Source organism: Salmo salar, chromosome ssa27 (genome assembly GCF_905237065.1).
Source record: "Salmo salar chromosome ssa27, Ssal_v3.1, whole genome shotgun sequence".
In the NCBI taxonomy this organism is placed as follows: Eukaryota; Metazoa; Chordata; class Actinopteri; order Salmoniformes; family Salmonidae; genus Salmo; species Salmo salar.
In genome coordinates this window covers 29,940,189-29,967,500 of record NC_059468.1, presented here as the reverse complement: position 1 = coordinate 29,967,500, position 27,312 = coordinate 29,940,189, and the positions used below count along the sequence as shown (strand labels likewise).

The window sequence follows — 27,312 nt, the reverse complement described above, 5'->3', positions numbered from 1 at the left end:
TGTAAATGTATGTTAATTTAGTCATTCACTACTTTTGTAAAACGTAACATTTGTAATGTGTATAAGTAAATAACTATTTTAGCCATAATTTCCTGGCAAGCAAATTCAATATACTTTATTGCAAAATGGTGCTTCCAACACAGTAAAATAAATGTTGACAGTTGATGTATGAAAAGCAAACCTGTGGTTTCATATTAAAAAGATGACCGCAAGCAATTGACTACTTTCTTTTAAACCTTTGTGTGAATGTATTTTTTATATTCATGGGTAGTACAGTACACACCACTCTATAAAGGTAGGATGCTGACACCCAAATGTATGCGTCAGTTTTTCTTACCATAGTCATATTGTATTGACATCAAACCATGTTACTCAACGGTGAATGTAATTTGTTTTCAATTAAAATAGCATATAGATTTTTAGTTAGGTTGGGTGATTCCCACACAGAAGCACCTGACAATATCGTGAGATGACGCCAGTCACCGTAGTTCTCGCTATTGCGTGAAAAGCTGTTGAGAATCTTACTAACTGGACGTTTTACATCGGAGGAGACAGCAGGGTTTCGAAAGCGAAACATCATTTCAACGGGGATTGGCGTTGAATAATTAACGTTAGCTACACTGTTTTGCTTGGTTAAAGGTACACGTACTAAAAAAGGTAAGGTTGCTTTTTATTTGGGAATTATTCGCCAAATTGCTTCTCATTTTTAGCAGTATAAACAAGCTAGCTAAATTGCTTCTCATTTTTAGCAGTATAAACAAGCTAGCTAACAACTTGCAGTAGTTACCTAATGGCTAGTAACGTTAACGTAGCTAGCTATTTGAACAGCCGTTATTTACTAAATGAACAAAGATGGTGTATCTTATCGCCTAACGTTATATCAATAACTAAAATACTGCAATATATTTTTGAATGGAGTATGATGACAACACTTTGGGGATAAAATATCAGTTGGTTTTTAAAAAATCATTACGATGTTAGCCTACATTTTCAGCTACAATGTTGATGCGAGGCGTGAAATGCTTGTTCTACAACTTTCTCGAAATTATGAATGGATAGCTAAATCTGCTATTGTCTAGGTTTTATTTTTACCCGTGGGCTAGCAAAATGTAGGTAGTCGCCAGTGTTGGCTTGCTAGCCTCATATAGTTTCATTTCGAAACGCAATAACATTCTGTAATGAAACGTTAGCTAATTTAACTAGCCAATCGTCTCGACAGTCGTGCTACCTGCTCCCCTTTTCGTCTTCGAATTAGCTGTGCTGTTCATTTGTAATTGGCGATACTGGGCCTATTCAGCATTAACCGAATGACAACACTGGCTGTGAGGCATTTGCTGTAGATAAGTCTACGCAACAAAGTCATCTGGGAATAATCGCTGTAAGCGAGAATACCATGTGATGTAGCCATTCTGATAATTTCATCAAGCGGCGGAGGCAAGGTGCATCGAACTGATGCGACGCCCATCGGCTGCGTTTACACAGGCAGCCCAATTCTGAGCTTTTCTACAATAATTGGTATTTTGACCAATCAGATCTTTTCACATCAGATCATTTTCAGAGCGGATCTGATTGGCCAAAATACCAATGAATGAATCAAAATATTAAAATTGGGCTACCTGTGTAAATGCAGCCATCGTGGTTTAGTTTAGGCCTGTGGATGTACAGCACTAATATGATGGACGACGTGAAAAGCCAGGATTACCAAACCGGTTGTAATGCCCGGATGCATTGTTTATATAATGCTAGCCTATTAGCTAACTAGTTGTATTCTGAGGCAGACAGGGATGCTGTCAATGTTTACAGTAAATGTGCTTTGGTTGCAGCCAGTTAGCTGAAAAGAATGCACCAGGCAGTGTGGGCTTAAGTTCTCAGATAGGCCTACTGTCCAATTGTTTACTTTGTTGCAATGCATATAGTAGATTCCTATTAGTGCTGATATATCATCAAACGTGGCCCCTGGGTTCAAGCAGTTGCTGTCAGTTCATGCAGCTGACGTATATTTCTTTCTAGGAATGTGAACCAAATCACATTTTATTGGTCACGTACACTGTTTAGCAGGTGTTATGGCGGGTGCAGCGGAATGCTTATGTTTCTGTCAATCGATGCAGTAAACGTCAACAAGCACAATTCAAAATGAAAAAATAATAAAAAATTGATTTAAAAAAATTGACCAGCAGTCTCATACTTAGCCTCATTGTGATCGACTTCAAGGTCTTCAATTGTACTCAACAAGAAAAGACTCAAACTTGCTGTTGCAGTCACAGGTTGTTTAGGGCTATCTTTTCTGACTTTATTTTATTGTCTGTTCCTGTTTTTACAGTTGAAGTTGGGACTGGACTGTTTTCCCTTTATTGCCTAGCCCTAGCTCTTGACTAGTGGAATATTCCTGGAACACTGTCCTCCTGGGGATGCATGCTGTTTTCTGGACATGCATGATGCCGTGTTAGGCAAATGTGGAGTAAATTAATTTAATTCTGGCATGCATTCAATTTCATTGCAAACAAGAACACTTCCCTCTCCTGGCTTGCCTTTTGAGAGCTCCTCTGTGCATTACGTTAATGAATTGTATTATGCTTCATTTGGATCATACTTTTTATCTACCGTGCTTTCGGGTAACATTAAGTATGAGAAGGAGGGTGCAAATGCTAATACCTTCTGGCTCTTTATGCGGTTGAAGCATGCAACATTGTTCTATGTGATGGGTTTGAATCAGGTCTAGCCATTTATTGGATCTCTATGGCAGCCATGGAAATAACTGCTCAAACCACTTACGATTTGTATTAGTTATTTTACTATCATAGAAACCTGGAGAGAGGAGAAAGTACAAGCCTTGTTGTACAGTAGGCTTGGTTGGGATAGGCCTATCTGTCCCATATTGTCTCTATTACTTTACAATCAGAAAGGGAAAAACTACAGGCCTTGTAACAGTCTGTCTCTGAGCCATATTGTCTTCATTTCCTTCACAATCAGAAAACATAATCGAATGCATATTGTCTAGTTATTTCTGTCTTCCTTCGGGGGCATTGTCCGAGAGGGGGGGTTGTGTATGCAGGTTTACATAGAGGAGAGCCTTAGAGCCTAACTGAATTAAAAAAATATATATGACAATTAAACAGCTATGCCTCTTGGTCTATTAGAAAGCATGGTGGAATTACATTATTTTCCTGTGGCTCATTGGCTAGAGGATAATAAGTGACTGGCATTTCACACATGGTTAATTGATAGAGGAGGAGGAGTGACATGAAGTTGTGCTGTTGATGAGACCATTTGTAAACAAATAGAACGTTCCCGCTGTGCCCATGATTAAGGAAGTAATGTAAATTACATTTTACAACTGAACCAAAGTTTAATGCAAGAAGATGTATTCAGACCAGGACTTCCTGATTGAACTTCCATTAATTCCATATTAAATTAGAATATGGTGGACATTTAGGCTTAACATTTGACATTCATCACTCAAGCCTAAATATTTGCACATTAGATATCTATAATTTGAGCGACCTGAGACACTAGTCTCAAAGACATGAAACGTCCTGTCATTACTGTTTCTAGTGCATTGTATAGCCTAGTTCACCATCCAGTGTGCTAACCCATGATGGATCCCTGCTATATATATATATATATATATATATATATATATATATATATATATATGTATATATATATATATACACACACACACACACAGTTGAAGTCGGAAGTTTACATACACTTCGGTTGGAGTCATTAAAACTTGTTTTTCAACCACTTCACAAATTTGTTGTTAACAAACTATAGTTTTGCAAGTGGGTTAGGACATCTACTTTGTGCATGTCACATGTCATTTTTCCAACAATTGTTTACAGATGGATTATTTCACTTATAGTTCACTGTATCACAATTCCAGTGGGTCAGAAGTTTACATACAATAAGTTGACTGTGCCTTTTAAACATCAGGGGATGTTCCAGAAAATGATGTCATGGCTTTAGAAGCTTCTGATAGGCTAATTGATATCATTTGAGTCAATTGGAGGTGTACCTGTGGATGTATTTCAAGGCCTACCTTCAAACTCAGTGCCTCTTTGCTTGACATCATGGGAAAATCAAAAGACATCAGCCAAGCCCTCAGAAAAATATTTGTAGACCTCCACAAGTCTGGTTTCCAAACGCCTGAAGGTACCACGTTCATCTGTACAAACAATAGTGCGCAAGTATAAACACCATGGGACCACGTAGCCGTCATACCGCTCAGGAAGGAGACGCATTCTGTCTCCTAGTGACGAACGTACTTTGTTGTGAAAAGTGCAAATCAATCCCAGAACAACAGCAAAGGACCTTGTGAAGATGCTGGAGGAAACAGGTACAAATGTATCTATATCCACAGTAAGACGAGTCCTATATCGACATAACCTGAAAGGCTGCTCAGCAAGGAAGAAGACACTGCTCCAAAACCGCCATAAAGAAGCCAGACTACGGTTTTGAAACTGCACATGGGGACAAAGATTGTACTCTTTGGAGAAATGTCCTCTGGTCTGATGAAACAAAAATAGAACTGTTTTGCCATAATGACCATCGTTATGTTTGGAGGAAAAAGGGGGACGCTTGCAAGCTGAAGAACACCATCCCAACCGTGAAGCACGGGGTGGCGTCATCATGTTGTGGGGGTGCTTTGCTGCAGGAGGGACTGGTGCACTTCACAAAATAGATGGCACCATGAGGAAGGAAAATTGTGGATATATTGAAGCAACATCTCAAGACATCAGTCAGGAAGTTAAAGCTTGGTCACAAATGGGTCTTCCAAATGGACAATGACCCCAAGCATACTTCCAAAGTTGTGGCAGAATGGCTTAAGGACAACAAAGTCAAGGTATTGGAGTGGCCATCACAAAGCCCTGACCTCAATCCTATAGAACATTTGTGGACAGAACTGAAAAAGCATGTGCGAGCAAGGAGGCCTACAAATCTGACTCGGTTACACCAGCTCTGTCAGGAGGAATGGGCCAAATTTCACCCACCATATTGTGGGAAGCTTGTGGAAGTTAAACAATTTGAAGGCAATGCTACCAAATACTAATTGAGTGTATGTAAACTTCTAACCCACTGGGAATGTGATGAAAGAAATAAAAGCTGAAATAAGTAATTCTCTCCTATTATTCTGACATTTTACATTCTTAAAATGAAGTGGTGATCCTAACTGACCTAAGACAGGACATTTTTACTAGGATTAAATGTCAGGAATTGTCAAACTGAGTTTAAATGTATTTGGCTGTGTATGTAAACTTCAGACTTCAACTGTGTATGTATGTGTGTGTATATAAATATACACCTTTGTACATAAAATACAAATCTAAATTAAAACATCAGAGAACCCAAGTCCCCACCCCACCAGCGTTAGGCATCTTGCTCGCCCTAGCAGCAGAGCAACAGTTCTGACCACCATATATAAGCCCAAGTGCTTTGGGTAGATGTCAGTTGTCGCTAAGTTTTTCTGAAGTTCAGTCATACACAGTTTGTTTTATATAGGTGAGTCCAGTTATTGTGCTAATTGTGTGTGGACTGCAGGGAGACGGTGAGTCTCCCCTTAATTTTCCTAGTGAATGCGTCCAAGGGCTATGTCTGCATCCCAAATGGCTCATATTGTTCCCGGGTCAAAAGTACTGCGCTACATAGAGAATAGGGTGCCATTTGGGGATCACCCTATATCAGTAGGAGCCAGGGATAGTGGTACTCTCTTCATCCATGAGGCGACTCCCTCCTAAGAGGATATTTCAGTTTATGGAACTCAACAGTGTTGCAAGCATTCTCTTCTTAATCATTCTACTCAAACTCAGTAGACCACTGGTCATTGTGACATTGAGGCCTAAACTGGTTGCATGTTGGAACCTGTGATGGAAATGACATTGTTTGTTGTGACAATAAGTAGGGCCGGGACAATACCAGTATCGCGATACTCGTTAGTATCGTGGCAAGGAAACAAAACACGAAGCGGATTTTACTTCTCCAGGAAAACGGCCCTAATGTTGGAAACAAACATCATTATGTTGTCATCAAGAGTCACATGTATTTATTTTCCAAGCTATAGCACACCATTTTTTACATACAGGTTTTTGAAGGACCAAAAAGTTTAATCTGCTTCGTGTTTGAATTTTTGCCATGGAAAAAATATTGCGATACTGGTTTCGTCACAGCCCTGACAATAAGCCCAAACACACAATTTTGTGATGTGCCCCAACCATGGCTGTCCAACTAGCTGACAGCATGCTGGTGGAAAGCATTCAATTTGGTTGGTGAAACATTTACCATTACATGAACTAACGGTGAGTTGGTCACATGATGTGATTGTGTGTCACTGTCACATGTTGATTAGTCAGGGGCTCTGGGTTACTGTGCTGTCCATCTGGATAGGACTGAGACAGATGTCTACTACTGTCTGGCTGCTGTCTATAGCTGTAGATTACAGCGTTATGCTTGTCTTGGCTTGCAGATATGGGCCAGTAGTGTGTGAATAACACAACATCAATGGGTCTAAATAGGTAAAATGCTAAATTAATCATTGTTGTCTAGCCTATTTCCTGTTATGGATGGCTGAAATTAAATTAGCATGTTTAGAGCTGCAGAGAAGTGCCGTTTTTCTTTCACTGCAATCCCCTGGAAGACGGGAAGTGACTAATCATGTTCTTGGACTGTAACCAAATATTATAACTAGCACTGTAACCTTATCAGTTTTGTCACACAGGTTTGGCAAATCACATGGGTGCGCCTTGGGTGTTCTTGATCAATGTTTCTAGCTAATATCAGTGACAATGTTGTGTGCTTGCTGGGCTATTTCCTAGAGCTGGTTTAGTGGTAAATATATATATGCGTGTGAAAGAGCGAGAATGACGGAAAGACTGGTGTCGTTGAAAGCTTGTGCTGTCAGCAAAGCTGCTATTTAGTCCCAGACAGTCCCTAACTGAGCCTATCGATTGATTTGTCTACAATAGTCTTTTTTTTTTTACCCATTTGTCCCCCTTCAGAGGACAAAAGTAACTTTTGTTTTACAGCTTTTGGCTGTAACTTTGGATTGACAACCCCACCATTTTTATTCGTAACATAATTTAATTAATGGAATGAATAAATAAATACAATTTTAAAAAATCCATAAACAATTGTTTTTTTTCATCCATCAGTATATTTGAGATTCTGGAGGATAACATTTAAATTGTAACCAGCATTGTTACGGTTGTTAGAACAGCCGCCAGGACTTATCAGATGATAAAGATTGCCTATGTCTGAAATGACTCACTATTTAGTGACTACTTTTGTTTTTTTTACTCTTGCTAAAAGTAGTGGCATTATATAGGGAAGAGTGTGCTATTGTAATCTGTTATGTTCTTTAATGTGAATGTTGTGGAGCCAGTGGATGCCAGTGAATGTTACCCATCTGGTCGGGTCCTCTGTGGTCAGACTAGTGAGACAGGATCAGGACAGACAGGCTTTGGCAGCCAGGGGAAATGGGACAGTCAGTGTTTCATAATAACATCATTATTCAATGTGGCCTAAAAAGAGGGGGGAGGGAGACTGCGCCTGATGCTAGTGATCTGCTGCTTTCTCTTGCTCGTCAGATTCAGTGTGAGAGACAGGATTAGTGGTACATTCTTATTTATAGTGTTATTTTTAAAAAATCTTTTATTTAACCTTTATTTAACTAGGCAAGTCAGGTAAGAACAAATTCTTATTTACAATGACAGCCTAGGAACAGTGGGTTAACTGCTGTACACTGCCTGATTGATTGTACAAGCCAAGGGCACCCTATAATCTTTGGCTACATTGAACACATTTCTCTTAGCTACTTCATGTAGCTAACATATTCATGCTTCGCGTATTCCTCTTTGATTTAGAAGATACTGTTGCACAAACATTCTGATTTAGGTCTACACCATCACTGGTATTATCAGGCTGTATTGCTAATTACGTTTGCTCTTACTCAGTACATTTATTAGCCAGCTAACTAGCGATTAGGCCCAACTTGACAAGAAAAGACAAAGTAGCTGTTTGCACATGTAAGAAACACAAACTAATAGTGTAATTCTAGAATGCTAGTAGATTTATATTAAAAAGTGAAAACAGCATTGTTGTCATCAACATTGTTGCATTGACCATGCAGTCTGAACGCAAGTGAACGACAAATGCGCTCTTTGAGTGACACGGCGTGGCTGGGCTTGTGTGGAAAGTGGCATAGAGAGAAATTAGAAAGTAGCGAAGTAAAATATAAAAATTTGGCGACACTTACGGCGTATCACATTTAGCAAACCAAACAACATCCTTTGGGGGCACAGTTTCCTGGAAGCTCTGGATGACTGTCTTTCCTTGTAGGTATTTTTGTTAACCTGTTGGGGATAGGGGGCAGTATTTACACGGACGGATAAAAAACGTACCCGATTTAATCTGGTTACTACTCCTGCCCAGTAACTAGAATATACATATAATTATTGGCTTTGGATAGAAAACACCCTAAAGTTTCTAAAACTGTTTGAATGGTGTCTGTGAGTATAACAGAACTCATATGGCAGGTAAAAACATGAGAAGATTCTGAACAGGAAGTGGCCTGTCTGACAAGTTCTTGTTCATCTTGGCACTTTTTATTGAAGACTGAGGATCTTTGCTGTAACGTGACACTTCCTACGGCTCCCATAGGCTCTCAGAACCCGGGAAAAAGCTGAATGATATCGAGGCAGCCCCAGGCTTAAACACATTAGCGCGTTTGGATAGTGGCCTGTCAGAGGACCATCAGACTGGGGCTCGTGGACGAGGGCACGAGACGTTTTTATTTTCCCTCTCTTTGAACGAAAACCACCACTCCCGGTCGGAATATTATCGCTTTTTTACGAGAAAAATGGCATAAAAGTTGATTTTAAACAGCGGTTGACATGCTTCGAAGTACGGTAATGGAATATTTAGAATTTTTTTGTCACGAAATGCGCCGTGCTTATTTACCCTTTCGGATAGTGTCTTGAACGCACGAACAAAACGCCGCTATTTGGATATAACAATGGATTATTTGGGACCAAACCAACATTTGTTATTGAAGTAGAAGTCCTGGGAGTGCATTCTGACGAAGAACAGCAAAGGTAATAACATTTTTCTTATAGTAAATTGGACTTTGGTGAGTGCTAAACTTGCTGGGTGTCTAAATAGCTAGCCCTGTGATGCCGGGCTATCGACTCAGAATATTGCAAAATGTGCTTTCACCGAAAAACTATTTTAAAATCGGACATATCGAGTGCATAGAGGAGTTCTGTATCTATAATTCTTAAAATAATTGTTATGTTTTTTGTGAACGTTTATCGTGAGTAATTTAGTAAATTCACCGGCAGTGTTCGGTGGGAATGCTAGTCACATGCTAATGTAAAAAGCTGGTTTTTGATATAAATATGAACTTGATTGAACAAAACATGCATGTATTGTATAACATAATGTCCTACGGTTGTCATCTGATGAAGATCATCAAAGGTTAGTGCTGCATTTAGCTGTGGTTTGGGTTTATGTGACATTATATGCTAGCTTGAAAAATGGGTGTCTGATTATTTCTGGCTGGGTACTCTGCTGACATAATCTAATGTTTTGCTTTCGTTGTAAAGCCTTTTTGAAATCGGACAGTGTGGTTAGATTAACGAGAGTCTTGTCTTTAAAATGGTGTAAAATAGTCATATGTTTGAAAAATTGAAGTTTTTGCATTTTTTTAGGTATTACACTGGCTGTTGAGGTTAATCTTTGTTTGAAAATTCATACTCTCATTTAGAAGGGTAACATCACATTACATCTTTTCACAAATAGTTTCATGCTTACAATCACATACGTTTCACAATATTTAGATGTAAACCTGACAGCTGGGAAGTGTACACTTTAACCTGTTAGGGCTAGGGGGCAGTATTGACACGGCTGGATAAAAAACATACCCGATTTAATCTGGTTACCACTCCTACCCAGTAACTAGAATATGCATATACTTATTACATATGGATAGAAAACACCCTACATTTTCTAAAACTGTTTGAATGGTGTCTGTGAGTATAACAGAACTCAAATGGCAGGTCAAAACCTGAGAGATTCCTTTACAGGAAGTGGCCTGTCTGACCATTTGTTGAACTTCTTTTCCATCTCTATCATTTACTAAGGATCTCTGCTCTAACGTGACACTTCCCACGTCGTCCATAGGCGCTCAGAGCCCGGGAAAAAACAGAATGTCGTCATTCCAGCCCCAGGCTGAAACACATTATCGCCTTTCTCAAGTGGCCGATCAAGGGACACTGGCTTATGCGCGTGACCCCGACCGCCTCCGCCTTTGGGATTTTTTCCTCTGTTTGCCGAAAAGGAGATTCCCTGTCGGAATATTATCGCTTTTCTACGAGAAAAATGTCGTAAAAATTGATTTTAAACAGCGGTTGACATGCTTCGAAGTACGGTAATGGAATACTTAGAATTTTATTGTCACGAATTGCGCCATGCGCGTGACACTTCTTTACTATTTCGGATAGTGTCTGGAACGCACGAACAAAACGCCGCTATTCGGATATAACGATGGATTATTTTGGACCAAACCAACATTTGTTATTGAAGTAGCAGTCCTGGGTGTGTATTCTGACGAAGACAACAAAAGGTAATGAAACTTTTATAATAGTAAATATGATTATGGTGAGTGCTAAACTTGCCGGGTGTCTAAATAGCGAGCCCGTGATGCCTGGGCTATGTACTTAGAATATTGCAAAATGTGCTTTCACCAAAAAGCTATTTTAAAATCGGACATATCGAGTGCATAGAGGAGGTCTGTATCTATAATTCTTAAAATAATTGTTATGCTTTTTGTGAACGTTTATCGTGAGTAATTTAGTAAAATGTTAGCGAATTCCCCGGAAGTTTGCGGGGGGTATGCTAGTTCTGAACGTCACATGCTAATGTAAAAAGCTGGTTTTTTATATAAATATGAACTTGATTGAACAAAACATGCATGTATTGTATAACATAATGTCCTAGGGTTGTCATCTGATGAAGATCATCAAAGGTGAGTGCTGCATTTAGCTGTCTTCTGGGTTTTGGTGACATTATATGCTGGCTTGAAAAATGGGTGTCTGATTATTTCTGGCTTGGTACTCTGCTGACATAATCTAATGTTTTGCTTTCGTTGTAAAGCCTTTTTGAAATCGGACAGTGTGGTTAGATTAACGAGAGTCTTGTCTTTAAATGGCTGTAAAATAGTCATATGTTTGAGAAATTGAAGTAATAGGATTTTTAAGGTTTTGAAAATCGCGCCACAGGATAGCAGTGGCTGTTACGTAGGTGGGACGAATTCGTCCCGCCTAGCCTAGAGAGGTTAAGAGTTGTGTGTTTCCTGTCCTTCGAGAGAGAGAGGCCATGTCATCACTAACTTTTCATCAATCTGAAGACTGTAATTTATCTAAATATGTTTAATTGTTACCTAATTTTTAAATGAATCATGTAACAATTAACTCATTAGGATCTGGGGCACCACGAGAGCGATTCTTTAAAGAGTTACCGTCTCCCAAATTAAACTCTAAAGGTCTTCACCTATCACATCCATAAACAGTTAACTTTTAATCATAAACTCGTATCATATCATCATTCTGAACAGTTGTAACCCCCTTGCATCTGCAAAATCCCGAGCCTTACGTATGATTCAGTACTACACAAATTGGTTTAATTATTTATTTATTTATTTATTTATTAGCTAACTAAATGGTAACACAGGATAAACATACCCACTTAATACATTAAAAACAGGTCCCTAGCGGACTAACAACAATATGGCTGCTTGTTACAAAAGACATGGAGAGGGCGAGAGAGGGACAGAGACACTTAACATTGGTACATTTTAGAAACTACTCTCACGTATAACACTTATAACACTTTACACAGGAACCGCCACTCGCTTGGAGTAAGAAATCATGAATGTATTAACGTGAAATTCCTCGGTTCGCCGTGTCTCTTCTCGGAACCATACCGTCTTGGAAAGGGGGTTTGGGGCCTTTTCGCAGCATGCTTTTAAAGCTCTGATTGTCCAAAAGGGTTTTCTCTGTTTTTCTCCTCTGCAGTCGTCCGGTATCCGGTGACTTGTCGTGTAGTCCTGAACAGAACTGAACGTTTTTTTTATTCTCCTTTCATTCGCTCTGGAAGATAGGCTGGCCAGCCGTGTCGATGGTTCCCATTGGGGTGATGAGAGTAGCGTACTATGGTGGTTTGAGCAGAGTAGTAGAGTGGTCCCTCTTCAATTAGCTTTTCTAGATACTTTACTTAGGACGGCTAATCAGCCGTACCCGTGATAGCCCGGGAGGTTACTTTATCATCTCTACCTCGTGTAGAGCTTCAGAGTTCAAACCACTTTAAACGTGAGCTGCAGCTCTACGTCTCTCTGGTCCGATATGTTAATTATTAACCCATCATTTTATACAGTTTGTTAGAAAGGGCGGTTCCGTCAGGCTGACACACTCCCTGACCTCACTCAAGGGCGTGACTTGTCACTGTGCAATGTTTATGTAAACAATTATCTCTTATGGCTCCTAAAATCATGTCCCTTAACAAAAACACTTTCATCATTGTTCATATTTCATGCACAACGCGGATGTAAACGTTGTACATGTAGTGGGTATACTTTCCAATTTACAGTATTTCCTTTAACATTTTTAATAACATCAAAATAACGTTAGTGTTCTTTAGATCGCCTCAGACCATTCCCCATGTTCTATGTTAGAAATATTGTTCCAGTATTCGCTTTAGAACGTGTTAGAGTTTCGTCAGGAAAAGTCTGAAACAAAGGCACATTCCTCTGATGAAAATTGGAGAGGGAAACCTGTCCTTGATTTACAACAGGGTGTGAGGTGTTGACCCCCACCAGGTCCCTCCTTCCCCCTCTGTGGGTGAGAGGGGGTCTGGTTTAAGTTATTTATTGCAAAGCTGATCTGACCTATTTGGATCCTACAGAGGTTCATCCAGGTCAGACATTTGATTCCTATACATGATCAGAAAGATATCACTTTTTTTGTTGAAAAACAGTTTGTTCCTGCGACACTCAAGTTGTTTGGGGAAAATATTTTATTATATTCTAACTATAAAATATGTGTGTTGCCTGTGATCAGGGCAGGGGAATGTAATTGTCTTGTCTGTTTTAATGAACTATATTGATTTCATTTGAATGGCGCAGCCATGGCCTAGGCTGCACAAACCAGTGACATAATTAAACTTAAAATATGCTATTCTATTCTTTTGAATAGAATACCCACATCGGCACACGCCCACCCACATCGGCACACCCCTGTTCCCACCCGTCACCGGTGCCGGCTGCGCAACGGGATGTATAAAAGGCGTAAACCGGCAAGAAAGTGGTAAAAATGGGACTGTTTGAAAGGGGGTCATATAAACATTGCCCGATTTTTAATTAAAACATTTTACATGTAACATACCGTCAATTCTGTGTGAAAACTCTCTGGGGGTTTTAGGAAGACTCACTGGGCTGCTGCCTGGGCCTCTTGCCAGCCTGCTTCCTCATTCTCATCACATTTTTTGTAATCGGACAGATGCAGTGCTTAAATCTTTAGCAGTGTGGCCAAAACTGTGCTAAGATTTTCATTACTTTCCCCGGTGCCTCCTGTTAGAGGGAGGGAGTAAAACAAGCAAGGAGAATAAAATCACTTCCTCATGTTATTGGCATAAGATGTCTGTAAACCTTAATGCTGACGGCTAACCGGTATGACAAATTTTGAGAAGATGTCGAACATCATCATAGTCTAAGTTCACTATGTTTCACAATTTCCCTTCCACTGCTTCACTTTCCAGAACTCCAGCTAGTCATGTTATCTCAAATGCAAACTCTCACCCAACACAGTGTTATGTGTATGTGAATGCCATACAGGTTTAACTCATGTTTTTGAATTGTTTCCTTGTTCCTCAGGCCAACAGTGAGCAAAATGTCTCAGGACAAGAACATCTACCCCGGGTTGATGGGGGAGAACAACCCCCTCCACAACAACGTCTATGGACCGCCCCAACCCGGGTTTGGGATACCCCCTCCCAACTACACCCAGGCCTCAGTGCAAGCTCCATACCCCGGCCAGCCTGCACCCTACGGCCAGCCTGCACCCTACGGCCAGCCTGCACCCTACGGCCAGCCTGCACCCTACGATCAGCCTGCACCCTATGGTCAGCCCGGGTTCCCCCAGGGAGGCCCTGGATTTGGACAGGGACCGTACCCTCAGATGCCTTATCCCCAGGCCCCGTACCCCGCGGGGCCCTACCAGCAACCTGCACAGCCAGGGTTCCCTGGTGACCCCAACGGTGAGTGGAAGGAAGTTGACATCTACTAGTACAGAATGTGTTTTCAGAGACTGCTTTTTGTTGGTCAGCGTTTAGGAGAGTGGAGTCTTCTTTCCTACACTGTAACACACTGTAGGTAACTCTCAGGCTATACTGCAGTTTGGGAACCTTAACTACCCATTAGAGGTCGACCGATTATGATTTTTCAACGCCGATACCGATTATTAGAGGACCAAAAAAAGCCGATACCAATTTAATCTGCCTATTTATTTATTTATTTGTTTGTAATAATGACAATTACAACAATACTGAACACATTATTTTAACTTAATACATCAATAAAATCAATTTAGCCTCAAATAAATAATGAAACATGTTCAATTTGGTTTAAATAATGCAAAAACAAAGTGTTGGAGAAGAAAGTAAAAGTGCAATATGTGCCATGTAAAAAAGCTAACGTTTAAGTTCCTTGCTCAGAACATGAGAACATATGAAAGCTGGTGGTTCCTTTTAACATGAGTTCAATATTCCCAGGTAAGATGTTTAGGTTGTAGTTATTATAGGAATTATAGGACTATTTCTCTCTATACCATTTGTATTTCATATACCTTTGACTATTGGATGTTCTTATAGGCACTTTAGTATTGCCAGTGTAACAGTATAGCTTCCGTCCCTCTCCTCGCTCCTACCTGGGCTCGAACCAGGAACACAGCGAACACAGCCACCCTCGAAGCAGCGTTACCCATGTAGAGCAAGGGGAACAACTACTCCAAGTCTCAGAGCGAGTGACGTTTGAAACGCTAGTAGCGCGCACCCCGCTAACTAGCTAGCCATTTCACATCGGTTATACCAGCCTAATCTTGGGAGTTGACAGGCTTGAAGTCATAAACAGCGCAATGTATTGCGAAGGGCCGCTGGGAAACGCACGAAAGTGCTGTTTGAATGAATGCTTACGAGCCTGCTGCTGCCTACCATCGCTCAGTCAGACTGCTCTATCAAATCATAGACTTAATTATAACATAATAACACACAGAAATACAAGCCTTAGGTCATTAATATGGTCGAATCCGGAAACTATCATCTCGAAAACAAAACGTTTTTTCTTGTCAGTGAAATACGGAACCGTTCCGTATTTTATAACGGGTGGCATCCCTAAGTCTAAATATTCCTGTTACATTGCACAACCTTCAATGTTATGTCATAATTACGTAAAATTCTGGCAAATTAGTTCGCAACGAGCCAGGCGGCCCAAACTGTTGCATATACCCTGACTCTGCGTGCAATGAACGCAAAATGACACAATTTCACCTGGTTAATATTGCCTGCTAACCTGGATATCTTTTAGCTAAATATGCAGGTTTAAAAATATATACTTCCGTGTATTGATTTTAAGAAAGGCATTGATGTTTATGGTTAGGTACAGTCGTGCAACGATTGTGCTTTTTTCGCAAATGTGCTTTTGTTAAATCATCCCCCGTTTGGCGAAGTCGGCTGTCTTTGTTCGGAAGAAATAGTCTTCACAGTTTGCAACGAGCCAGGCGGCCCAAACTGCTGCATATACCCGGACTCTGTTGCAAGAGAAGTGACACATTTTCCCTAGTTAAAATAAATTCATGTTAGCAGGCAATATTAACTAAATATGCAGGTTTAAAAATATATACTTGTGTATTGATTTTAAGAAAGGCATTGATGTTTATGGTTGGAGCAACGTGTACCTAAGCGATTATATGCAACGCAGGACAGGCTAGATAACTACACATGGTTGATGACATTACTAGTTTAACTAGTGATTATGACTGATTGATTGTTTTTTATAAGATAAGTTTAATGCTAGCTAGCAACTTACCTTAGCTTCTTACTGCATTCGAGTAACCTCGTGGAGTGCAATGTAAAGCAGGTGGTTAGAGCGTTGGACTAGTTAACCGTAAGGTTGCAAGATTGAATCCCAGCGCTGACAAGGTAAAAATCTATCGTTCTGCCCCTGAACAAGGCAGTTAACCCACTGTTCCTAGGCCGTCATTGAAAATAAGAATGTGTTCTTAACTGACTTGCCTAGTTAAATAAAGGTCTAAAAAAATAACAAAAATAAAAAATCGGCGTCCAAAAATACCGATTTATGATTGTTATGAAAACTTGAAATCGGCCCTAATTAATCGGCCATTCCGATTAATCGGTCGACCTCTACTACCCATGTGTTCCACATCATTATTCGGCTACAGTTAAATGAATGCCGTTACGAAAGTCTTCACTCCCGCTTATGTGCCATAAAGCTATGTCAGTTTTCTGTTTTAAAAGGCACGTTTGGAAATTCTTTCTATTTAGGTTGCGGTTTGGTTTTCCACTTAGATGGATGTATAATTACCCCTGGAAACTGCTGCCTGTGCGTCTTTATTTCACTGTCCTTAATTAACCAAGTGTGCTAAAAAAGACCAACTATCTGACTAACTTTTTGACAGATCAATAACTATCAATATAGAACTCACTCAATGACCTGTGTTCGTAACGACCCATGCGGTGGTCTAACGATTGCCAATATTTTGTTGTTGTCGGGGGTTTTCAGCTTCCATGGGTGATGGTTACCATGGTGATGTGCCACCATCTTACTACGACAATGAGGAGTTCACCAACTCTGGCTTTGAGGACAAGAGCATTCGACAGGCCTTCATTAGAAAGGTGAGGAAGGAGAGGGGACTGCATGAATGAGAACAGAATAGAAGCTTAACCTATTGCGTGATAGTGAAAAAGAGAGATGTCGTGTGGGGACACTGCTTTTTTCACCCGATCTGTCCAACTTATCACCTTATCACATCTAAAATGTAAATAAAACACTATAAAGAGTTTCTATAATGTGTCATTACATACCTAGGTTTGTGTCGAATTTGAAACCGTTTTGAAGGTCGGCGCTAAAGTTAACAGCGGCTCATGCGAGTCATGATGGCTTGTCGTGATGAAGCAAAAAAATGACTAGGTATCCCCCTTACCCTGTCCCTGTCTTGTTTTTAAACGGTGAGAGAAGCGCTATACCTGGTGGAGAGAGGCTGTAAGACAGAATGAGTTGCTTCATGCGTGCTTTACGTTACGTCATGACACGTCACAATTTAACGTACAGCGTCGGAGGAGTCTGTTTTTTTCAACTTTTCTCCAATACTATTGAGCTATTACCATGTCAATCAACACTTGAATAGAAACGTAGTTCACACCCCAGATTTTGATGCCGACACAGTCGCTACAGTCCCATTAGTTTTCATTGCAGCCTCGTTTGAGTGTCGCGATTGTGCAAATTTTGGGTTAGTCACCGTTAGCTAGAAAAGTTTCAGGATTTTATTTCCAAAGCCAATGTTATGTGTTGACTGAGCTTTTATCATAGTTATTCAAAAGCTTTGTTGAAACTGTCCTATAACATCTCTGTCCAACCTTCTCCCCCTCCCAGGTGTTCCTGGTGCTGACCGTTCAGCTGATGGTCACCTTCTCCTTCGTGGCCGTCTTCACCTTTGTGGACGACGCCAAGTTGTTTGTGCGTCGTAACCCCTGGACGTACTATGTGTCCTACGCCATCTTCTTCGTGTCTCTCATCACCCTCAGCTGCTGTGGAGAGTTCCGCCGCAAACACCCCTGGAACCTGGTGGCATTGGTACGGCCCTACCCTATTCATTATACTAAACACCCCTGGAACCTGATGCCATTGGTATGGCCCTACCCTATTCACTATACTAAACACCCCTGGAACCTGATGGCATTGGTATGGCCCTACCCTATTCACTATACTAAACACCCCTGGAACCTGATGGCATTGGTACGGCCCTACCCTATTCACTATACTAAACACCCCTGGAACCTGATGGCATTGGTATGGCCCTACCCTATTCACTATACTAAACACCCCTGGAACCTGATGGCATTGGTACGGCCCTACCCTATTCACTATACTAAACACCCCTGGAACCTGATGGCATTGGTACGGCCCTACCCTATTCACTATACTAAACACCCCTGGAACCTGATGGCATTGGTACGGCCCTACCCTATTCACTATACTAAACACCCCTGGAACCTGATGGCATTGGTACGGCCCTACCCTATTCACTATACTAAACACCCCTGGAACCTGATGGCATTGGTACGGCCCTACCCTATTCACTATACTAAACACCCCTGGAACCTGATGGCATTGGTACGGCCCTACCCTATTCATTATACGAAACACCCCTGGAACCTGATGGCATTGGTACGGCCCTACCCTATTCATTATACTAAACACCCCTGGAACCTGATGGCATTGGTACGGCCCTACCCTATTCATTATACTAAACACCCCTGGAACCTGATGGCATTGGTACGGCCCTACCCTATTCATTATACTAAACACCCCTGGAACCTGATGGCATTGGTACGGCCCTACCCTATTCATTATACTAAACACCCCTGGAACCTGATGGCATTGGTACGGCCCTACCCTATTCATTATACTAAACACCCCTGGAACCTGATGGCATTGGTACGGCCCTACCCTATTCATTATACTAAACACCCCTGGAACCTGATGGCATTGGTACGGCCCTACCCTATTCATTATACTAAACACCCCTGGAACCTGATGGCATTGGTACGGCCCTACCCTATTCATTATACTAAACACCCCTGGAACCTGATGGCATTGGTACGGCCCTACCCTATTCATTATACTAAACACCCCTGGAACCTGATGGCATTGGTATGGCCTTACTCTGACTGCATCCCAAGTATCACCCCATTCCGTAGATGGTGCACTACTTTTGAAGTATTGCACTATGTAGGGAATAGGGTGCCTTTTAGTAGTGCATTATGTAGGGAATAGGGTGCAGTTTGGGATTAATATCAAATATGAGATGAAACACAGATTTGAGTGATGACCTGACTGTCTTCTTATTAGTTGTATTAGACTTTGTGAGAGGGATGTGTTGTGGTTGTAATCCTGACGTAGTCTGTGTGTCTGTCCTCAGTCCATCCTGACCCTGAGTCTTTCCTACATGGTGGGGATGATCGCCAGCTTCTATGACACAGAGACGGTCATCATGGCCGTAGGCATTACCGCTGTGGTCTGCTTCACCGTGGTCCTCTTCTCACTACAGGTCAGTAGTCCACCCCCCCCACACACACACACAGGCATGAACATACACTCTCTGTCCTTACTCCCACTTTGCTGTCAGTATCACGTCCTCACACTTCATTGGTTGTGAACCATGATACCTACTATTACCTACTATAAATATTGCGTACTTATTACTATTACATACTATCACGTACTATTACTATCACCTACTATTACCTAGTATAACTGTCACCTAGTATAACTGTCACCTAGTATAACTGTCACCTAGTATAACTGTCACCTAGTATAACTGTCACCTAGTATAACTGTCACCTAGTATAACTGTCACCTAGTATAACTGTCACCTAGTATAACTGTCACCTACTATAACTATCACCTACTATAACTGTTACTATCACCTACTATAACTATCACCTACTATAACTGTTACTATCACCTACTATAACTATCACCTACTATAACTGTTACTATCACCTACTATAACTATCACCTACTATAACTATCACCTACTATAACTATCACCTACTATTACTATCACCTACTATTACTATCACCTACTATAACTGTTACTATCACCTACTATAACTGTTACTATCACCTACTATAACTGTCACCTACTATTACTATCACCTACTATTACTATCACCTACTATTACTATTACTATCACCTACTATTACTATCACCTACTATTACTATCACCTACTATTACTATCACCTACTATTACTATCACCTACTATTACTATCACCTACTATAAATATCATGGCATATCACGTACTATTACATTCACGTACTATAACTATCACCTACTATAACTATCACCTACTATAACTATCACCTACTATAACTATCACCTACTATAACTATCACTTACTCACTATCACTTACTATTACTATCACTTACTGTCAATACTATTACTATCACTTACTATTACGTACTATAAATATCGCTTACTATTACGGACTATAAATATCGCTTACTATTACGGACTATAAATATCGCTTACTATTACATACTGTAAATATCGTGTAATATCACGTTCTGTAAATATCACGTACTGTCTCTATCACGTACTGTCACGTACCATCACGTACTGTAAATATCACGTACTATCACGTTGTCAATATCACATACTGTAAATAGCACGTACTGTCACGTACCATCACGTAAATATCACGTACTGTCACGTGTTGTCAATATCACATACTGTAAATATCACGTACTGTCACGTACTGTCGCGTACTGTAAAGATCGCCTACTGTCGCGTACTGTAAATATCGCGTACTATTACTATCGCGTACTGTAAATCACTTACTACTGTCAATATCATGTACTGTCAATATCACATACTGTCGCGTACTGTCAATATCACCTACTGTCGCGTACTGTAAATATCGTGTACTGTTACTATCGCATACTGTAAATATCACTACTGTCAATATCACGTACTGTCTATCACGTACTGTCACGTACTGTAAATATCACGTACTGTCACGTACTGTCGCCTACTGTCGCCTACTGTATAGATCGCCTACTGTCGCATACTGAAAATATCACTTACTGTCGCGTACTGTAAATATTGCTTACTGTAAATGTCACGTATTGTAAATATCGCGTACTGTAAATATCACTTACTATCGCGTACTGTAAATATCACTTACTACTGTCAATATCACATACTGTCACGTACTGTAAATATTGCTTACTGTAAATGTCACGTATTGTAAATATCGCGTACTGTAAATATCACTTACTATCGCGTACTGTAAATATCACTTACTACTGTCAATATCACATACTGTCACGTACTGTAAATATTGCTTACTGTAAATGTCACGTATTGTAAATATCGTGTACTGTAAAGATCGCCTACTGTCGCATACTGAAAATATCACTTACTGTCGCGTACTGTAAATTTTGCGTGCTATTACTATCACGTGCTATTACTATCATGTATTATCGCGTGCTATAACTAACACATGCTATAACTAACACATGCTAGCCCATAGCCTTGACAATTGAGGAACTATGTTCTGAACCTGTGAAAATTGAGGAACTTGCGGAGGCTTTAACCTCAACTCAATAACAATCCTTGACAATCCCTAATTTCCTTGTTTTCTACCCCAATCCAGAGCAAGTATGACTTCACTTCCTGCCGGGGCGTTCTGTTCGTGTGTCTGATCGTCCTGCTGCTCTTCTCCATCCTCTGCATCTTCATCCGCCACAGGATCCTCCACATCGTCTACGCCTCCCTGGGAGCCCTGCTCTTTACCTGTGTAAGTAGAGTCACTTGACTGCATCAATAATGGGCTGCATATGAATAGCAGTTTTCATTCAAATTGCTCAAACAGCTTTGTAAGGGGGGGGGGGCCGTCAACTCATCCACCACCACTGTGTCACCTGCGTAAGTATATTAATGAGACGTGGCGTAGTTTAATCCCAGGAAGAGAAAGCTTTATTATAGAGGGTCTCTATTGTTTATCAAGTACATCTGTCATTTTTCTTGTATGGTCAGTTGGGATGGTTGCAAACTGAGAAGGTTGAGGCAGAGCTATACACATTGAGCTCTAACAGCATAAAAGCTCAGCGGAACAGGAACTGACTGTGTCCAATTGTCTGGTCATGTGACCGGGTTATCAGGCTGCTGTTTTCCACCACTGCCTGGGCCCAGTCAAACTGAGATCATTTCATCTGGAGAGTGGAAAAGTGGGAACGAAGCAAGAATAAGAAAAACGGTGCTACATTTTGGAAACTCAAAAAGGGAAGAAAATGACCTTAGTGATGCCATCAGTCAGTGATGGGAGCCAGTCAGACTCACCAAAACTCTCATTCACCTTAAACCAAGGCAGTATAAAGGGATTCTGAGGGAAGAAGAGAAGGGATGGGAAGAGGACTGTGTGTTGGTGAGGATGGAGAGGGGATGGGGAGAGGACAGCAGGTTGGTGAGGAGAGAGAGAGGAGATGGGGAGAGGACAGCATGTTGGGGAGGATGGGGAGAGAGGGGATGGGAGAGGACAGAGTGTTGGTGAGGATGGAGAGAGAGGAGATGGGGAGAGGACAGCAGGTTGGTGAGGATGGAGAGGGGATGGGGAGAGGACAGCAGGTTGGTGAGGATGGAGAGAGAGGGGATGGGGAGAGGACAGCATGTTGGGGAGGATGGGGAGAGAGGGGATGGGAGAGGACAGAGTGTTGGTGAGGATGGAGAGAGAGGAGATGGGGAGAGGACAGCAGGTTGGTGAGGATGGAGAGAGAGGGGATGGGGAGAGGACAGCATGTTGGGGAGGATGGGGAGAGAGGTGATGGGAGAGGACAGAGTGTTGGTGAGGATGGAGAGAGGGGATGGGGAGAGGACAGAGTGTTGGTGAGGAGAGGGATGGGGGAGAGGACAGCATGTTGGGGAGGATGGGGAGAGAGGGGATGGGGAGAGGACAGCAGGTTGGTGAGGATGGAGAGAGAGGAGATGGGGAGAGGACAGCAGGTTGGTGAGGAGAGAGAGAGGGGATGGGGAGAGGACAGAGTGTTGGTGAGGATGGAGAGAGGGGATGGGGAGAGGACAGCATGTTGGGGAGGATGGAGAGAGGGGATGGGGAGAGGACAGCATGTTGGGGAGGATGGGGAGAGAGGGGATGGGAGAGGACAGAGTGTTGGTGAGGAGAGAGAGAGGGGATGGGGAGAGGACAGAGTGTTGGTGAGGAGAGGGATGGGGGAGAGGACAGAGTGTTGGTGAGGAGAGAGAGAGGGGATGGGGAGAGCACAGCATGTTGGTGAGGATGGGGAGAGAGGAGATGGGGAGAGGACAGCATGTTGGTGAGGATGGGGAGAGAGGAGATGGGGAGAGGACAGCATGTTGGTGAGGATGGAGAGAGGGGATGGGGAGAGCACAGCATGTTGGTGAGGATGGGGAGAGAGGAGATGGGGAGAGGACAGCATGTTGGTGAGGATGGGGAGAGAGGAGATGGGGAGAGGACAGCATGTTGGTGAGGAGAGGGATGGGGGAGAGGAAAGAGTGTTGGTGAGGGTGGAGAGAGAGGGGATGGGGAGAGGACAGTGTTGGTGAGGAGAGAGAGAGAGGGGATGGGGAGAGTACGGTGCTGGTGAGGGTGAAGAGAGGGGGTGGGGAGAGGACAGAGTTGGTGAGGAGAGAGAGAGGGATGGGGAGAGGACGGTGTTGGTGAGGATGGAGGGAATAAGGCTCCCGAGTGGTGCAGCGGTCTAAGGCACTGCATCTAAGTGCAAGAGGCGTCACGACAGTCCCTGGTTCGAATCCAGGCTGAATCACATCCGGCTGTGATTGGGAGTCCCATAGGGCGGAGCACATTTGGCCCAGTGTCGTCCGGGTTTGGCCAGGGTAGGCCATCATTGTAAATAATAATTTGTTCTTAACTGACTTGCCTAGTTAAATAAAGGTTAAATAAAAAAATAAGGAAGGACATCTGGAGAGGAGGGGTGGAAAAGCGGACCCAGTGACCTGTAATGATGCCTGGAGGAAAGCATGGAAACGGCAACATAAGACATACTGGGAAGGGAGGAAGGGAGGGAGGGAGGGAGGGAGGGAGGGAGGGAGGGAGAAGGACAGATGAGAGAGGGATATACCAAAGAGAGGGATGAATACCAATGGTTGTGGGACGCGAAGGAGAGTGGGGATGAAGAAAGACCATTTCAAGATGAGAACATTATTAAATGATTGATATTTTATTCAGTATAGTCTAATTGATGATTTCAGGCTAATGCAATATGGCAGAACATCACTGGTAACATTTTAAGAACTTGAGGCTTTAGAAAAACATCAGCATAACGGGCTGAATCCTAACCTGCAAATCCTGATGATGTACCTACTCTCCCCTATTTGACCAAGACAGTTTGTGTGTATCTATTGATATTTAGGCTACATGTGCCATTTGTCCTTGAGCTGTTCTTGTATATTAATACAGAAAATGATGTCATGTTTGGTGTGGACCCCAGGAAGAGTAGCTGCTGCTTTTGCACCAGCTAATGGGGATCCTAATAAAATACCATAATACTCAGATCTGTATGCAAGAGCTACGATTCATTCCTACGTGACTGATTGCCTCAAAGTAATTATTCCTGACTCCATGTTCTGTGTTGTAGTTCTTGGCCGTGGACACCCAGCTCCTCCTGGGCAACAAGAAGCTGGCTCTGAGTCCAGAGGAGTACATCTTTGCCGCTCTCAACCTCTACACCGACATCATCAACATTTTCCTCTACATCCTGGCTATCGTAGGCCGTTCCCGCGAGTGATGGAGTGGCTCCCTCTAGGGGAAAGGGAGAGGAAGGCATCCAGGAACCTCTCCTCAGTGTGGAAGAATGAATGATGCTCTTTCCCCTCGCTGTCTTTGTATGATTTGTTCCCGCTCTCATTCCTCTGTTACACCTCCCCCACCTTCACCCCACACCCTTCAGGAGACTAATTGGGTGACAGAAAATGTGTTCTGTCACCTTTAGCGGTAGCCGATTAAACTCAGTTGAGTGTAAATCGGAATTTAGTTTAGTCTGCTACTTTAGCAGCTGGCCTGTCATAGAGTGCCGCAAAGGGCATACTTTTTCATTTATTTATGTAAAATTCCTTTGAAGTATGTTACTATAGTGACAGAAGTTACACCTTAACATTCCTTGTTTTGTTTTTAATGCCTTCTGCTTGCTCTCTCATCCTTGGCAATCTGCTTTTACTTACACAGATGGTAGCTAGCTAGTACAGCACTTCTTAACATTAGCTGAACAAACCCTATGGAACTCTCCTTGGCGCTCTGCCTTGCCTTGTAGGTTAAGTGCTGTAGAGAGTGAGAGGGAAGAGAGTTATGCTATCTGATAGAGAGCAGTGCTGTGATGGAGGCAAGCGCTTTATAAGGAAGAAACCGTTCTAGAAACACCTTTCCTGCTATATCCTCTCCCTCTGGTGTTCCCTCCCTTTCCTGCCAATGTAAATGAACTCTGCATGGCACCTGAAACACAGCTGAGATGAGCTGAATAGATGGATAAAAACCCTCCAGAGGGATGATGCCTCTCCTGGCCTTCTTGTTACGTAGCTGTCCATAGATTTATGGGAACTGTATATGACACTTAGTTCCCTAACCAGCTCTTTCTAGGCATGCCGGGGAGTGTGTGGCTGTGAGGCTTGAAGGGAGAACAATATGCTCACTCAATGTACAGTATATGACTAATGACATCACTACGCATAGCTAACCAGTACAAAGACCAAAACCTGAATAAAATGTGACTGACGTTTGTTTTGTTAACATAGATGTGTGACTTATACACTAATACACATTAATATATTTATGGAATCCCTGATTTCCCCCCCACTAAGCTAAGTGTGGAATGTACCATCGGCTTTTTGGGGATTTATTTTCCCCCTCGCATTTTCCCTTTTTCTTACTAATTCCTAATTTGTCTCCTTGTCTTTATGTATAGTAAATACTATAGTGTTGATTTTTTTCTCTCCATTATTACTAATGTGAAATGTTGAAGTATTGGAATTTCTGAACACTTTTATACAGATGTTAGAAAAATATCACTAGTTGCTTGTGATTTAAAAAAGCTGACATGCTGTAGTAGATAGATGGACACGGAGATTGAAGGACATAAGTTATTAATGATATATTTATTGAAGTTGCTGTAGAAGGCAAGGCTGCTGTGAAGTTGAAAGTGAATGAGAAGGATACTCAACACTACATTTTCTGCCCTTCTGAATGATGCATGGTGAAAGGTCCTCCTAGGAGAGGGAAGTTTATTATTCACCATTTACGTCCCAAATGGCACCCTGTTTCCTACTTAGTGTGCTACTTTCCTACTTAGTTCTCTGGTCAAAAGGAGTGCTTTAAATTGGAAATCAGGTGGGCTTTGAGATGCAGAGTGATGTATACTGAGGTTTCCTGCTCAAACGTGAAGGATTAATGTAAATACTTGAAGACTCAAATGTAGAATAAGGAGAGGCTGAAAACAGACAATCACTAACACTAGTCACTAGAGAGAACATTCTTTAACACCCCACTACTACCAATGCTGACCAAGCCATTGAGATGTTCTCCATTGAAATAAAACACAAGATGCTTAAGTTACATCCACTAATATGAATACCATTTTGAAAACCACATCAAAGCTTTGAATCTTGAGTTCAGTTATGTTTTAACTCCTGTTGCACGACCCTTTCCCATTGTTGCATGTGCTGTGATTGCACACTGGGCAGTGCACCAGCTGTTTCTTTGAGACACGTGGAATGAAGAGTAATCATAATGATATAATGATAGTGTTATTGTGCTGCCTACAGCCCTGTTTTAACCATGTTGATTTAACTTTTGTGTTTTTATCTAACATATATATTATACAACTCCTTAGTGGTTTGATGTGTTGAGTAATTTTGGGCTTTGTAGTTCTGTTTGCACTGTAAATTCGCATTAAAATTGAACTGGAATTGCATTCCTCTACACTGCTGTTTTGCTTTTCATCAGAGTTACAACAGAAAAATTGTCTTGGATTGTGTGTGGTTTGAACCACTGATTGATGTTAACGCTATAATAGTGCTTACGCGTTAAAAACCAGCTTTTAATATAAGGGGCAAATTCATAGACAAGGGGCATGAGACAAGTATAATTATTCAACGGGGGCATGATTGATAGGCTACACATTACCAATAATGGCAACCTGAACATGTGGAAGAAGAATCCTAATTGTTGACACAAGCCACTGCTCTCCCCCACCACCTGACTATCCCTGAGAGGCCTACAATTACATCCCAAATGGCACCCTATTTACTTCAGTGAACTTCTTAAGACCAGGGCACATAGGTCTGTGGGCAAATGTACTGCACTACATGGGGAATAGGGTGCCATTTGGGATGAATCCAGAGTAGTTTCTTATTTCACAGACCAGCTTCTCCCATCTCCATAGCAGCAGTCTAATGGCATGCACTGGGCTGATGACA

The 27,312-nt window shown here is 41.8% G+C and overlaps 2 protein-coding genes across 5 annotated transcripts in view; both read left to right on the top strand.

The window, feature by feature from the left end:
• The window catches only part of LOC106588901 (mitogen-activated protein kinase 15), a 19,867-nt gene extending 19,655 nt beyond the window's left edge, over window positions 1-212 (top strand). For all 3 annotated transcript variants that reach the window (XM_014178445.2, XM_014178441.2, XM_014178443.2), the window contains one exon: window positions 1-212. This exon is cut by the window's left edge and continues 518 nt beyond it. The gene's annotated coding sequence lies outside the window, so the exon portion shown is untranslated.
• A 239-nt stretch (window positions 213-451) lies between these two features.
• grinaa (glutamate receptor, ionotropic, N-methyl D-aspartate-associated protein 1a (glutamate binding)) lies at window positions 452-26,807 on the top strand. 2 transcript variants are annotated; one of them, XM_014178449.2, is made up of 8 exons: window positions 476-657; window positions 13,245-13,355; window positions 13,922-14,304; window positions 16,844-16,956; window positions 17,714-17,914; window positions 19,263-19,391; window positions 21,506-21,649; window positions 24,483-26,807. In XM_014178449.2, exons 2-8 carry the CDS (start codon window positions 13,324-13,326, stop codon window positions 24,630-24,632), a joined length of 1,152 nt encoding a protein of 383 aa, XP_014033924.1. In that variant the 5' UTR covers window positions 476-657; window positions 13,245-13,323; the 3' UTR covers window positions 24,633-26,807. The 2 variants fall into 2 exon arrangements, with proteins under 2 accessions (XP_014033925.1, XP_014033924.1); XM_014178450.2 differs by lacking the exon at window positions 13,245-13,355 and having other exon boundaries at window positions 452-657.
• Window positions 26,808-27,312: the final 505 nt, after the last annotated feature.

Excerpts from the sequence above, each read along its gene's own strand:
- grinaa (XM_014178449.2), top strand. The coding sequence starts at position 13,324 with ATGTATAAAAGGCGTAAACCGGCAAGAAAGTG. Across the intron at positions 13,356-13,921 it reads CGTAAACCGGCAAGAAAGTG|GCCAACAGTGAGCAAAATGT; the intron begins GTAAAAATGGGA and ends CTTGTTCCTCAG. Across the intron at positions 21,650-24,482 it reads GAGCCCTGCTCTTTACCTGT|TTCTTGGCCGTGGACACCCA; the intron begins GTAAGTAGAGTC and ends TCTGTGTTGTAG.